The sequence below is a fragment of the Botryllus schlosseri genome, chromosome 15, assembly GCF_051294905.1.
Source record: "Botryllus schlosseri isolate E-star chromosome 15, Bs_hap1, whole genome shotgun sequence".
Taxonomy (NCBI): Eukaryota; Metazoa; Chordata; class Ascidiacea; order Stolidobranchia; family Styelidae; genus Botryllus; species Botryllus schlosseri.
The window spans coordinates 11,241,056-11,255,716 of NC_137250.1; the positions used below are offsets into that span (position 1 = coordinate 11,241,056).

The 14,661-nt window shown below is 41.8% G+C and overlaps 1 protein-coding gene across 1 annotated transcript; it reads left to right on the forward strand.

Annotated features, from left to right (window-relative positions):
- Window positions 1-957: 957 nt before the first annotated feature.
- On the forward strand, window positions 958-14,340 carry LOC145457048 (uncharacterized). The gene is made up of 9 exons (XM_080335205.1): window positions 958-2,237; window positions 4,085-5,410; window positions 7,865-7,931; window positions 9,227-9,356; window positions 9,610-9,695; window positions 10,734-10,860; window positions 10,932-11,105; window positions 11,745-11,998; window positions 12,886-14,340. The coding sequence occupies exons 1-9, from the start codon at window positions 1,247-1,249 to the stop codon at window positions 13,484-13,486; spliced, it is 3,756 nt and encodes a 1,251-aa protein (XP_080191331.1). The 5' UTR covers window positions 958-1,246; the 3' UTR covers window positions 13,487-14,340.
- Window positions 14,341-14,661: the final 321 nt, after the last annotated feature.

Below are 14,661 nucleotides of genomic sequence, written 5' to 3' on the forward strand. Positions count from 1 at the left end.
GTCACAGACATTCAAATGTTGATTTCAGAGACGGAAAGAGATAAATCACTTCATATACCTACCTAATCGAATCGTGTGGTCGTGTGAAAACAGGGTAATTCGAATACTTTCCGCTTGGTGTCGCAGGTTATGTTCGGTGGTGAAGCTGATTGAAGCACTCACTCATAATTAAGGATCATGATATTTGTGAAAAAGCGTCTTACACTGACGGATGACGAATGTTAATTACGTATCAATCGACACGCGAAGCCCACATAATATATATGCGGGGGATTTCGAAGTCTTGTGTCGATTAGAACAGCAAATACCGTTTCATTATGGATTTATAGGCTATAAGGTTTCTTCCAGGGTGTCATAAAGCTTTCCGACCGTAATGCGGTCTTTCACGCGCGCAGTCCCGGACTATCCCAGTATATAGCTCTAGAAAACATGCACTTAGTCTCCGTGATCAGAAGTATAACCGATTTTGATTCTAGACTTGCCCTTTCTATTTACTTCGGACTAGGCGGGTATCATAGTCCTACGCTGCATGCTGTATTTGCTGGTATATGTGTGTCAGTGTGGTAAAATATCACATCACGCATGAGTTATGACTAGGGCGATGTTTTTTACCTACAAAACGGAAGATTTTGCCCTAAAAAATTCAAAATTTTTACATTTTTTGACCTAACGCTACAATTTTGACAAAATTTGAATTTTTTGACATGTCTAAAAAAATCACCCTGGCTATGACAATAAGCGATTGAAACGTACTCCTAATATTGCCTGCAAGAACTGGATAGACGAAAGGATATTTATTGGCTTATTGAACCTAAAGTCCCTTTTGTAACGTCATTCAACAGATATTAGATTTTAAATTAGTTTAAAATGAAATGTAATAATTGGAGAACAGCTGCGCGTTAATAACAACCAGAGCACAGTGCATGCTGTTTGCATGTGACATATGCAATATGCATTTACAACTTACCCGGCAGTATCGACACGAGTCTTGTTGAAGCGACAGACGAAGCGGAATATTCGCGTTTTGCTTAACGCCATTACTCCGCAGAGCATGACGCGGCGAAGCGAGGCCTTCGGGGTCCGTTCACAATCAGATATCGCCAGACGCTGTACAAGTAGCACGAATTTTCTACATAAGTAGACAGATGCGTGTGCCGTGGTAAAGAAAGAAAATCTCTGGTTGCGTCTCAGAATCTGACACTATATTTCTGCGGCGAGGTAATTCCAGTCAGGAAAGAGTTCCAAAATGTCAACGGGAAACTACGACGATGGTGAGATATACTACGATAATATGGAAATAGCGGAAAATATCCAGAAGGTGAAAAATGCTAAGGCAAAGAAGAGTAACCCGCCAATACCATCTCAGCCTCCACCTACGATCGTCAATAACCCGCCTCGATTGCCTCCTAAAAAGAAGAATCTCGGAAAGCCCCCAGTGATTATCACAGCAAAACCACCCACCAAACCTTCACTATTGAAGAATAATTCCAACAATATTAGCTCAAAGGATAGCAAAAAGCAAAAGACACCGCCAAAGCAGCTTTCGATACCGAATCCATCAGTTCAAAGCACTCCGAAGGACAAGGGAATTCCGTCGAATTTTTCACCTCAAGTCAAGACTTCACCTTCGCCACCAGAATCCACGAACAGAGGAAGCAAAAAAGTAGTGCAGCAAATCTCAACTCCACCGAAGAAGAACGCCATCCCACAATCCCCGATAAACCCTAAACCCTCGCAAGTGTGGAGTCATCCGAGCTTGCTGAGAACAAGGTCTATAGTTGAAGAGCCTTTAGCTCCTATTGTGGAAGAAGATACGGCGTCGGAAATATCGCCAAGAAGCAGCATTGCCGATGAATATTCGTTACAACATTCTCGAAAGAATTCCGAGGACGGATCTGCTCGCTGCGATTCCCAAGAGTCGATACCTAATGCATATATCCAATCTAAATCTAATATTACGAAACAAAGAGAAGTGATATCGTCGTCGAGTGGTGGCGGCTTCCATTCTGGTTCTACATATTCCAACACTGGTCAAGTACAGGCAAATAAACCCAGTAAGGAGTTGGAAATTGACGATGACGGCTCCGTAAAACCATATGGCATGGTCGATATACAACGTGAAAACAATCACAGCCTCACGCACAATGGGATTTCGGCAAGATCTGGTCAAAATCGACAAGAATCGGATTTTCCTATGAACGAAAGTCCGGAAACTTCCACGGCCTTAGATAAAACTGGTGAGTAGCCTTATGGGTGAAATTATATGTGCTAGGCCTATGCTGCTGCACAACAGATTACGTGCAGAGGTTTTGTCTTTTATAGTTGTTTATTACGAAGACTCCACTGTCATAACGACTCTCCCGATATAAAGAGGAGAAATTCACGCGATTTGGTGATTTATGACAGTAATGGCATCAGTATCATCCCAAATAGAAATACGCTGGGCTGCTATTGCAAAGCTTTGTCAGTTAACGCTTGCGGCAATAAGGCTAAGTTGTATCGATACGAATATTAATATTTTTATTAGCAACTTAAATCTTCAAAGTTTGCGGACAACTCGGGTTTGAAGCCTAAACTTGAATTATCCATATTAACTATTTATAGACGCAAACACTCGGAATTCCCGCCATTCTCGTGGTCACGTACAAGACGCTAGGAATTTATCTGCGTTGAATGTTCAATATTCATTTATAAGGCGATTGATCCTTGCCAAAAGTAAATTTATATTAAGCTACATGAAATATCTATGAATATTTTATTGCTTTTATCCATTCACGTTACATGAAATTCGATGATATGATTCGACCCCTCTGTCCCGTAACATGCGATACGTCGCCACATTAGGCTGTGTGTGTAACCTAACTTCAGTTTACTCTACTTCCCCCGTTTAGTAAATAGATCCGACGCTGTATCGTGAAGTGGGGCCATACTCCGCGACCAGAATCAGGTATTTTGGACACTAAAATTGAAGACACGCGCTAATGCAATACAACAAAGAATTCGTAAGGGTTATCAACAAATCCACGCAAAATCGCCCACCGCATCGATCATTCGGCCCGTATCAATTCCGTTCATAAATGATATACATGCCTCATTTCCAAACTGTGCAATGTATAGTGTATATCTATCTGTGATGAAGGGATACTTTCGCTCAAATTCAACGAATTAAAAACATGTACTATATAGGCTTATTTGCAAAATGATTGACAGCTCGGAATTAAAGCAACATGCCTGACTTGGACAAGTATATAATTTTAGTTGTTTAACTCGACTAATTAGAACGAAACGTCGATAATCCAATTCTAATCTAATTTGTGAATTGTTTCCATACTCTAATTTTGATTCAAATCCACTTTTTTTCTGAAAATGTTACAGGAGAACTGTATAGTTAGGGTTGCATTTAAAAAACTGGTGGTTTAAAGCATGTTTTAAACTATGTTTTAAACAAAGGCCCTTTAAAAAAAATTGTGTTTTTCAAGTCGTAAAATCAAGCCATAATTGTGTAAATACTTTCCAAAAAACAAGTTGAATGAGCCTGCGGACAATTACCACCCGATATAGCAGACGTATACTATATATGGGATGGATGGAACCCTCAAAATAGTCGGTTCAACAGCTATAGTACGTAGATATCTCGTCAAAGGAGCTCTATTTACCCTATATTTTCAATTGTCAATGTCAATCAACTATGACGTCACAATTGAACATTCGTGACGTCATGGCTTTGAAAAAAAAGAATAAAAAATAGGGCCTTGTTTTAAACATGTTTGTTTTAAATTGATTTTTGCTTTAAAAGAAACCCTATGTATAGTAGTGCGAAACGAGCTAAGATTAGTGTACAGACATTTTCCGTTCTTATGCATACGACAATGATCTCTGATTTGATATCAACTGAGCTTAATTTAGTTTGGAATTCAATTTAATTATTAAATTTTTGCGAATTCAATAATGGTAATTGTGTGTAATATAGCTATATAATTATAATTATGATCTGATTTGGAAATGCTAAAAATTTTCTAGTTGTCATACACTGTTGTATGCATATTTATTTATGATATTCTGACGATCATATATTTGTACGAAGGTACACCAAGCCTAGCCCAAGAAGCATCAAGAAACCATGCCGATTTGGGTCACAGCAGCGAAGATAGCGGTAGCGGTGTCTGCGCCTACATGTCAATCCCCATCCAAATGCAGACAGGCAGCTTCGAAAACGCACCTCAAAACAAAGCCAGAAATGAAAAACCCGCGGTGAAGATCACCAACGACAAGGGCAAATACAAAGACGACGAATACATCTACGACGAAATCCAGGATTACAACAAAGACGCCGTCTCTTCGTGCGACGACGCCATGCAGAAAGCGCTGGACGACATTAACGAAGTCTTGCAGTCCATGAATATAGAAGGCATCACGAAACCGATACCGCAACCCAGAGCGAGGCGTTTCCCTAAGGCGGCCGACGAAACGCCAAACTCAGAGGGCGTCGAGTATGATAATTTCGCAAGTCAAGCCGCAGAGCAAACCAAACTCGAACCAACCGGGCAGTCATCTGGTGGAAGAAAATACAACGGAGGACGGCAGGAAATGGCATTGCCTGCGCCTCCCGAACCACCTCCTTCCCCAAGCTTAAACCCTAAACGGGTTGATACGAACATCACTAAAAGCTCACCGACTCCCGTGCCGAGAGTAGATGTTAATTTTCAATTAGGCAGGCCTTCGTCGGATGAAAGCGACTCGCGAGACCAGAATCGCACGGAAAACAAACCCAATCTGCAAGACGTAGAAACACCAACCTTGAATGACAAAACACATCAGCCTATCAGACCTTCGAAATCAAGAGAGTCGATCGCAAAGCGTGACTTTGAGTCGTCCTCGTCTCGACGAACTTCTCGGGATGTTGAAGAAAGTAGCGAAGCCGATTCGTGTAGTTACAGCGGTAAACAGAGCGACACGACCTCCGGTATAGTGAAGTCAGCCGGTAACTCGATGAGCTCGCTGGAAAATCTGAGAGGCAGCACGAAGTCTTTAGGCCGAAGCAGCTCGTTCGATCGCAAAAAGTCGTCGTCGTTCAGGTCCAAGTTCAAGTTCAGAATGCGCTCGAAATCGCAAGACAGATATCGGGAGGACTCCGATTCCTTGGGACATGTATCCGGAGTCAGCGACGCGGAAGAAAAATCCAAAAGCCCGCGGCAGAGAGGTTCGCGATTACGCCGACGTCTGTCCCGCAAACGAATGGAAAACAAGGAAGCAGCTGAGACAAAGAGCGTGGAAGAGTTCAAAGTGACGTCACAAAGCCGCCCGTCTCCATCCGTCAGTTTCATTCGGAAGCTGCTGAGGAAATCGAAACAGAGCAGCAGCGAGCGGCCGGTCTCGTACGGGAAACCTGTGATAGCGACACCCACTACAGGTTAGGGTTCGTCAGTAACGAATACTTCTACTTTTTCGAAGTAATCAAGTAGGTTTTGCTACATCCGATTATGCTTACCAGTTTTTGGTTTTTAGGAAAATCTAGGCCTATTGAATACTTACTTGGATATCGCTGCTTCTGTTTGTACTTGAGAAAAATGCACGACTTTGTTTCCCGACGGCTCCGCAGCAGCAAGTGTTAAGTTATATGATGAAAAACTAAGCCAAATCTAAATCAGCTGTGATATTAAGAGGTATTGATCACGCTATTCTCCAAAATGCTATTGTCTCCCAGTTTCACTGATAAAACAAATGGAATAATGTAAGGTTGAGATTTTTCTCCCAACCGTGAATATATTCCACATAATTTAACGTCGGTACAGCTCAAAGCAAATATCCGTGTGATTTTTTTTAATCCCCGGTTCAAAACATTCCGCTTGCAAGCATACCGGCATGTATAAGAAAGTAAAGAACGCCTTGTTTTGGAAACGCAGCCATTCAAAGCAAGGCAAGATTTTTATCACGTTCGTAACAAAGGATCAGGTTTGCCATCGTTTCATCGGAAACGAAACGCCAGACCTGCATCGGTGTGACGCAAATGCAGGCGCTCGAACATATCGCGCGTAAGACGCTGATAGGAGTGTTCTACGTCACATTTAAATAGAGAAAGTGTCTGCACAATGAGCTTCTACGTACACTGTGTTGTCCACTTGAGCAGTCTCTATCCGTGGGTCAGTCTGATATCCATTTATAGCATTATCGACACTATGCGGAGAATGTGTTTTCTTTGAAAATACGGATACACGGAAAACTCCATTGCATCACCATTGACGTGAAAAAATGACCTTAAGCGTAACGGCACATTTTTACTGACCATACTGCATTTCATGAAAAGAGTCTCTAAAGATGATAGCAGCTCACATAGCATTTAAAATGCCGATCACATGCTTCTACCTTTAACAGAGATTTTCTCATTTTAAAAGGCTGCACTCACGAACCGCCACAAGGCCCGACAATGTTGAATCAGAAACGAAGATTTATTGCGATTTGGCGTTAGAATTAACTGTTTTAGATGCGATAATTACAGTGCGGTGTCGCGAAATATCAGTGAGAATGTCTCACAGCTGCTTTTTTACTGACATATCAACTTCTCTTAAGTAGGTTGTGCGACGTCTTATGACGGCTATTTCTATGTTCGAATAATTGAACACGGCGCACAATCTACTTGAGATAATAGTCGTCAGTATAAACAAGGAATCGGAATATTAAACATGCGAAACACAACACCACCAAGGATAACGCCGTAAATAAATCGCGACGCGTATAGGCCGTGCAGGTAACAGCAATATAATGTATTGATATAAATTTTGCCTGGGAGTTTTCTATCGACAATGCGAAAATACGCTGGCCATTAGTCGTGAATTACAGGGTGGCGGTGGGACGTTACTTCCGAAAGATCATCCCCCTAACAGCAAGACGTCTGTGACTTGCGTTAACTGTAAACAATTCGGCATACCTGTATCACGCGTCATACATAATAACGCAATTACCATATTTACGATAGAGATGGCGTAGCACTAAGTTACTTCTCGCATCGGACTACATCGCTAATGCGGTCAAAGTGCCTTTCACCTTGCAATTGTTCAATGAAGTGTTACGACCTCGTAAATATGATAAAGAAATCTCTATTTTTGAATTATTATCAAATGGAATTGCATGATATATTCTGAATTTAAATACATGTAAGGGATATTGACCGATCAAAAGTGCGCCGAAACGGATTGTATGTGACCACTGAATTGGTAATATTATTTGATGATATTTGAACAAGTGCTGAATATTTTGGTACATGCCACCGTATATCCATCGTCTATATTTGATCAATGCAATATACATGTATTGTATTTGACACAAGCCTCCATGACAGATACATTGACGATATTTTCCATTGAGTGCGATATAGTCAAATCTTATCCATTAGCATACGCAATATGGAGCACTTAGAATGTTTTGATATATCTTTCTCAAGCCACGTTAATACCCTTCCACGCGTGCAGTATTTTGCTTACATTGCTGAAGAGCACCATATAACAGCCCCAGTGTTGGTTTCCTTTGTAAAGTCGCTTCGCTCTTACTGAGATCCATTTACCATGCAGTTGAACCCATTCGTTAAACGTGGAATCAAATTCCTGGCACCAGCATCACTCAACTGTATTTTGACCTAGTATTACTTTGAGGACTTTCGTTCGATTCGGCGGAATAAGCTGTCGCTTTTCCCGACTCGAGGCTTTGTTTTCACGGGTAACGGATTTCACGGTATGCGGCATTCGCGGAAAAGCGATGATCGGACAATAAAAGTAAATCTCGGAGTAATCGTCGACATGCCTTGTTTAATGCAAAGCAAAACTAGTGCCGGTATGAATCAACACTGTAATAACACGAACTTATTTTACAGCGCAAATCAGTAACGAAGTGAATGCCGACATCTCAAGCCCAACTTCGCCGCAATCTGAACCAGCGAGGTATGATTTTCATGATTAATGAGACATTCATAGCAGTTGGGTAATTTCCTCAGACATTATCGTTACAATCATTGTCCTCTGGCATTTGATTATATCTACATCGGAATATGCTTTTCACACGGGCGCACGCACGATTTTAAAACTCAACAATGGTGATATAATAATTATTATAATTGGCGCTTCAATGTCAATTCTCGATTCGTAGTACGAAAACGCTTGGATATGTTTTGAACTCTCCTGTGTCGATAAATCATTAGCCATCGACTTATGTTGTAATACAGATTAATGTTATTCCTTTGTTATACATAGAAGACTATATACAGACAGGTCTAAGCAGCGGTACCATGTCATGCACGCCGTCGACAACATGACACACACCTCGGAATTTAACGCGTGAAGCGACACTCCGCGATCTCTCGGAAGTAAATTCCAGCCTACTACGGTTAAAATCTGTTATAGTCTGATATAAGATATTTCTGTTATCATAAATCTTTTCACGGCTGGGAACCTGGCGAAACTGCGATATTTCTATACTGGCGCGGAGATAACGTATAGAATTTCAATATTCGACATATCGATATATCTATCGCGGAAATTAGTACTGTACTTTCTGTTATATAATTTGAAGTGATGGGGGTAATTTTTAATATCCATCCAGTTACCTTATGCGTTTTTACCATACGTCCAACGCGCATGCTTCGCGAATGCCTTCTTTCGCAATCACATATATGATTAGTAGAGCGATTTTTTTAACAAGTCAAAATAAGTCGAAATTTTGTCAATATTGTAGCGTTAGGACAAAAAAGTGTCAAAATTGTTTACAAAGTGAAGATAAGTAGTGCAATTCTAACATTATGTGCGAAAATACCTAATTTACATACATGAGAGCAAAATTTTGTCAAAATTAAGTTTTTTTAGGGTAAGAAATGTCAAAATCTTCCGTTTTCAGGTAACAAAATCGCCCTAATTATTGGATAACCACATTCAGAATAGTTTCGGTACGGGCATAAGATCTGTTGATACTGTGATAAGGCCAAATTATCAAACAATGTATAACCAAATTTTGGCTTTGATTAACGGATCGGCATCGATATACGTTAAAATATCTCCTCTAAAGTCTAAACACGCAAGTCTCTGAGATGAATCACAACTACCGGGCCGATAAGTTCATTGATAGCGATCGTTTTGAACTACTCAAAACAACAACAGTCGAATTCCGATTGCACGGCGCTCGCGCGACCTCATTTGAATCATCGACTATGCCCAGAAACATCAATGCGTGTTCTTCGATTCAGGGATAAACAAATGGTTTCACCGCCGTCGCGGCGCGCGAGGAAAATGCTCCACCCGCGAGCGGCGAGAGACAAGGCCATGTCTGATTCATCGAATTCCGATATGGACGGCGATTACCGAAGAAACGTACAGGTACACCAGCACCATCATATCGCATTTCTGAAGAGATATATACCCTGCTATGTACTTAAATTACGCAAGGCACAGCTTAGCGCTATCCGCGATCGGCTGATACGATGTGCCTGATAAAACTAGTAAATCCAGATGTCTCAAAACTCACCTAAGTATGATACCAATTTCTCTGTAAGCGATGCAATTTGTTGTTGTCGCAAAATCTGTCATCTTGATTGATCAGTATGTTAGTAATGTCGGCTTTCTTGTTCAGAGTGAGACGTTGAAGCAGAAAGATGAATATTTGGAGCCGTGTGATCCTCGCGACACAAGGGCGAGCGGTGATTCCTCGAAAGAAAGGTAAACAGTTTTGAAACATGTTCAAACTGCTTGATTACTGCTATGTGCCGCACAAAAGCCAAAAACGAAAGTGGATCACGTTATAAGTCGACAGCCCGGAAATAAGCAATAAGAATGTCGACCATGTATTAAAAAGACGAATGATTTACCCAAAAATAACTTTTTTCCCCAGATTTCAGTGATTCACTGATTAAATTGTCAGGTTACCCTAGAAAACGCTGCACACCAAATTTGGTTCAATTCTAGGTGTAAGCCGCCGCAGAGCCAAGTTAAATTTTTATTTTATTATGTAAAATTTGAGGAGCTTCTTGGAGGTACATCAATTTTTTCTGTCAACCCCATGAAATTGTCGAGTTGTCTTCAAAAACGATGCAAAACAAATTTGACTCACTTCCAACCTGTAGAAGTGAAGTTATTGCAGTTGCAAGTTCTGGATGGCATTGACGATGAGTTATCCTGGAATTATTTATGAAAAACTCAAATAACAGCAAACCATATATTGCGAAAAAGTAGAAGCGCTGATCGTTACTGATCTCCCCTGCTCTTACCCTAATGTACTGCAATGTTTCGGCCTACAGATTTAAATCAAATTATTATCATTGTTGCTTTGCCGTGCGCACGTTTACTGCATGGCAGCTAGTAACCATTACACACTCCCAGGTCCCAGCCCAATCGCTAGATTTGGCATGCAATACGCAGCTTTGCGCCATTCGGTAATTAAGCAACAGTGCGGCAATGATACCATCTTCATGACGTTCTCATGGAAGCCCGCGGCCAGGATCGGATTGTACTGGTAACGGGCTTTTCAACGTGTAAATGCAATAAAAACAAACATTCGCAGAGCTATCACACCGCCATGTTCGACATACACTCTCGCGTTACACACGGCAGTTCACCGCCACCGCTATCAGTGCCAGTCGAAAGCAAATTAGAGCCTGTCAATCGACACTTGAGCTGGCACTGTTAATTATACCGCCTCGGAATTCCGTCGGAATTTTCGGGAAGATAGCTTATCATCCGAACAACCGTGTATTTCAGGGGTAGACGCATGAATCCTTATCGCTCAAAGCAAGCTCGTGACAGATTGGATTCGTCGGGATTGAGTAGTCTGCATCGCGAAAAATACAAGGCACTCGTGTCGCTGAACGCACAGACGCTGAAGAAGGTATTGAGCAGCAATCTCAAGTCCGCCTACCCGTCCACGATTTATGAGATTTTAAATCTCTAATTTTGCAGATAACGGAGAAATGGTTGAAAGAATGGAGAAACAAACTGCCGGTCGGGGGATTTCTCATCACGTCATGGGCGGACATCGTGATAGCATCCAAACATCCGCAATGTACGATCGGGAAAACGGTGATTTACGAGTCTTACTTCGCCACAAACCCGGAACATAGATTGGCGTGTCAGGTAATGTATACAAATGATACCGCGCAGATATTTCCTGTGTCGCGCGTAACGGATGGCTGACATCGCATTAAGAGGCGACTCCGAACACCCCAATATCTACTCAGAAAATTATTCGTTTATTTAATTTTAGGGTTTTATTATTACCATGCGAATAAACTAATTTGTTCGAATGTTTAAGAAAATCTGCACCCAGAAAGAAATTAAGTTTTTAAGGTCCGCCTACGTGAAAAACTTAATAACTTCTGTATCTGCAACCGCACTTTTTAGCTAGGTTTGGTTCGATTTTAAAGTAGTTAGAGAGTATTTTAACAAAATCCGACTCCAGCCAGTGTGTGTTTTCCCACCTCCGACCCCAAAGGGTGTTAAAAAATTATGTGGCTTATGCTTCGTCAAGAGAAATTTAACGAAAATCTGACCCTGACTCGATAATTCTGCTCTGTTTGATGTTCAGTGCATCAAACAGTATCAGTTTATTAATATTTTCGTCATTTCAAAACACCGCAAAACTGCGATAGAATGAAATGACCTATCATCAGTTGCGTTTCACTGGCTAAAGCCCGGACAGATCACTGCTCCTATGCCAGCTAGAGCTCACTCTTTACGCATCTTCCACCCACGATTCCAAACATCTCTCTCCAGATCTTCGACAGGAAAGACGTCAACGCCCGCCTCATCGCGCAACTGGAAAACTGTTCCACCTTGACCGCGCACCCGACGCTGTGCAGCGTGTGCAGTCACTTCTACTGTAAAGTACCGGGTTCTCTGCTATATCCGCCACGGGAGGAAAGTCACGTGGAAGCCCTGTGCGTGGTGTTGTCGAACGTTCCGGCAGCTTCCCTGGCGACTTATATAAGCCGATTGCGAGAAGTCAAAGATCCCAAACAGAAACACAAGTACGTCATGTTTGTGTTTTTTGTTACGAGATTCTAACCTCGATAGTAAGAGGTGGATATAGGCCTACCAATGATGTGACTTTTGGCGAAGGTGGTGAAACTAGTCATCGTTGGTATACTCAAGTCGAAGTCAGTCAAATGTAATAGTCTAGTATAGACTTTCTCCGATACATGACACTTTTGATATATCGTGCGATTTATATGATACAAGTATATGCTATGTCGCGACACGCCACAAAACCATATGAGTTCCAACAGTTCAGCGCATCGCAAAATACAAACAGACCAACGTATGTTACCCATTCCCGAACTCCTGTAGCGATACACTGTTGTATTAGCTAACTATATGCTATTACTGCTATGTGCCCATAGTCCCCACCAAAATATATAACTCGTCCGTATGCTCTAATTTTAATCCATAGCTCCAGCTGCTAAATCCCAACAGTTCCATCGCACGATGGCAGCACCACCTTTATTATTACACAATCATCGTCACGGCTACCACGAATGATCATACCCGAAATGTTATCCTATGTTGCAGAATTTGTTCTATCTTGCGGTTCTTACTTGTAAATCGGTTTTTGCCCACATTTTGGTATATCGATCGCTCATTCTAGTCCGTGACGTACCTGGCCTCAGAGGCGAAAAGCGTCACTCAACTTTTCATCAATCTGTAACCCTTGCCAATTCTTCATCTACTGCAATTCTGTAATCTGACTTCTCCATGTATTGCATAGGAATAACAATTTGACTGCATTACTGAAATTTTAAAAAATTTACTCCAATCTCGCCATTTTCCTTTGGGTGCAGGTTGCTCCCCGGATTATGTGTGTATTGACCAGTTTCTTACTGTGAATAAAGAATAATAATAATACTATCATTTACAGACAAATTCTCCTGATGCTCCTGCAACTCCTGCAAGCGATGGACAACCTGTCCCGGTCCGGATTCCCCCCGTCGAACATCACAGTCGACAACCTCATCGTCACCCAAGACATGGGTCTCCTGCAGGTCATGCCGCACATGGACGCCTTGGACCACTCCGCAAACGGCCCAGTCAGACCGAAAACGATGGTCAGCCAGTTCTCGGGCGTGCTGTCCTGGACTTTACAAATGGCCCTTGATCACGAAGGCATGTCCACCCCGTCTTTTCCGCTGTACTCGTATCTGTCCGCGATTCTACGCATTTCCCGCGCCATCGTAAACAGCACACAAGAGCTAGAAGTAGGTGCGCTGCAGCGGCTGGTGCAGTGCTCTTTGTGGGGCCCGAAGTCACGCGGAGAAGTGAGCGTGGCCAATGAGGAAACTTTCGACACGCTCTCTGCCTGGATTGAGGTGAAGCAAGCCGAGCTGGTTAATGATATAGCCGTGCTGTTCACGGCAAAGTCGGACGTGTTCCCGATTTACTTGTTTTATAAGCACGAGTATTTCTCGCGGATAGACCCGCGGACATTGTTTCAGAATCTCAGAGTGCTAGGGAGAATTTAAGCCTGTGAATGACACATAGGTGGTCATAGTAATCAACATCTGTACTTTCGTACAAGTAGAAGTAACGGTGAAATATCTTCTGAGTTACAGGTAGAAGTATCAATTTCCAAGACAAGTCAAAACTAGTTCAAGTTGAAGTAGAATATGGAAGATCTGAAAAACGTTCAAGTGTTGAGCTCCAAAAGCTGGATTTGATCTTGAGGTCGCATAATTCTTCAGTTAATCGGAGGTGGCAATTATGCTTTCGCAATTGCAGGATGAACTTCGCGATTACCGAAAAATGACAAATATCATTATGCGAATCCGTACAGCCTTCGCAAGCATATTCACTTATTCAGTTACCGTGATGCGGAGTTACAGAAGCTATTTCAAACTGTTCTCAAGTCAATTTCACTCACAAAAGGGATGCGAATCCACCCAAGACTACTTCCAACTTTAAAATATCCAAATTACAAAAAGTAAATAGTGTTGCTACACTTGTAAGCTGGAAGTGGAAGTGTTGCGAAAACATAAACACATGGTAAGTAGAGCAAGTAGGCAACACTCCGAAAAACTTCTTTACTGACCACCTCTGGAATGACCATAGTTTCTAATTAGGTCCGTGTATGAAATGCTATTTCTGCGTGCTTGATAGTAGCGGACCTTGTTTTGTCGCCTTGCACTGGCATTATTTGCAGTGATATCTTTTTTTTTCGCTCTTCTTTCGATCGTAAACCGCCATAAAAGTACAGTTTGGTGGACCAAATGTGAATTAACATGTAATAGTGTACACTTATTACTGTACCAGTAGCGTTTTTGAAATTTGTTCTACACTGTATGAAATGGGAATAAAAATGTATCAGGCTTTGCATGAATGTAGGTTCCTAAATTCTCGCGTCGCCTCAGGCCCACATATAGGCTACGCCAGGGCTAGCATGTGACTACCGCACCATCCACCAAGCTGGCAGAGAGTTGTAACCGCAACGAATTTCGAAACTCTTAGACCTGGTGTAAAAGGCCATAGTAACCGATCACAATACTAACAACATCAACCAATAATTGAGGATGCAACGGTAGTATCAGTTTATTAATATTTTCATCATTTCAAAACACCACAAAACTGCGATACAATGAGAAGATAGGAAAGTGTCGAAACGACTTGGATTGGTCTTTGGGATCAGATAGATCAGTGGTTC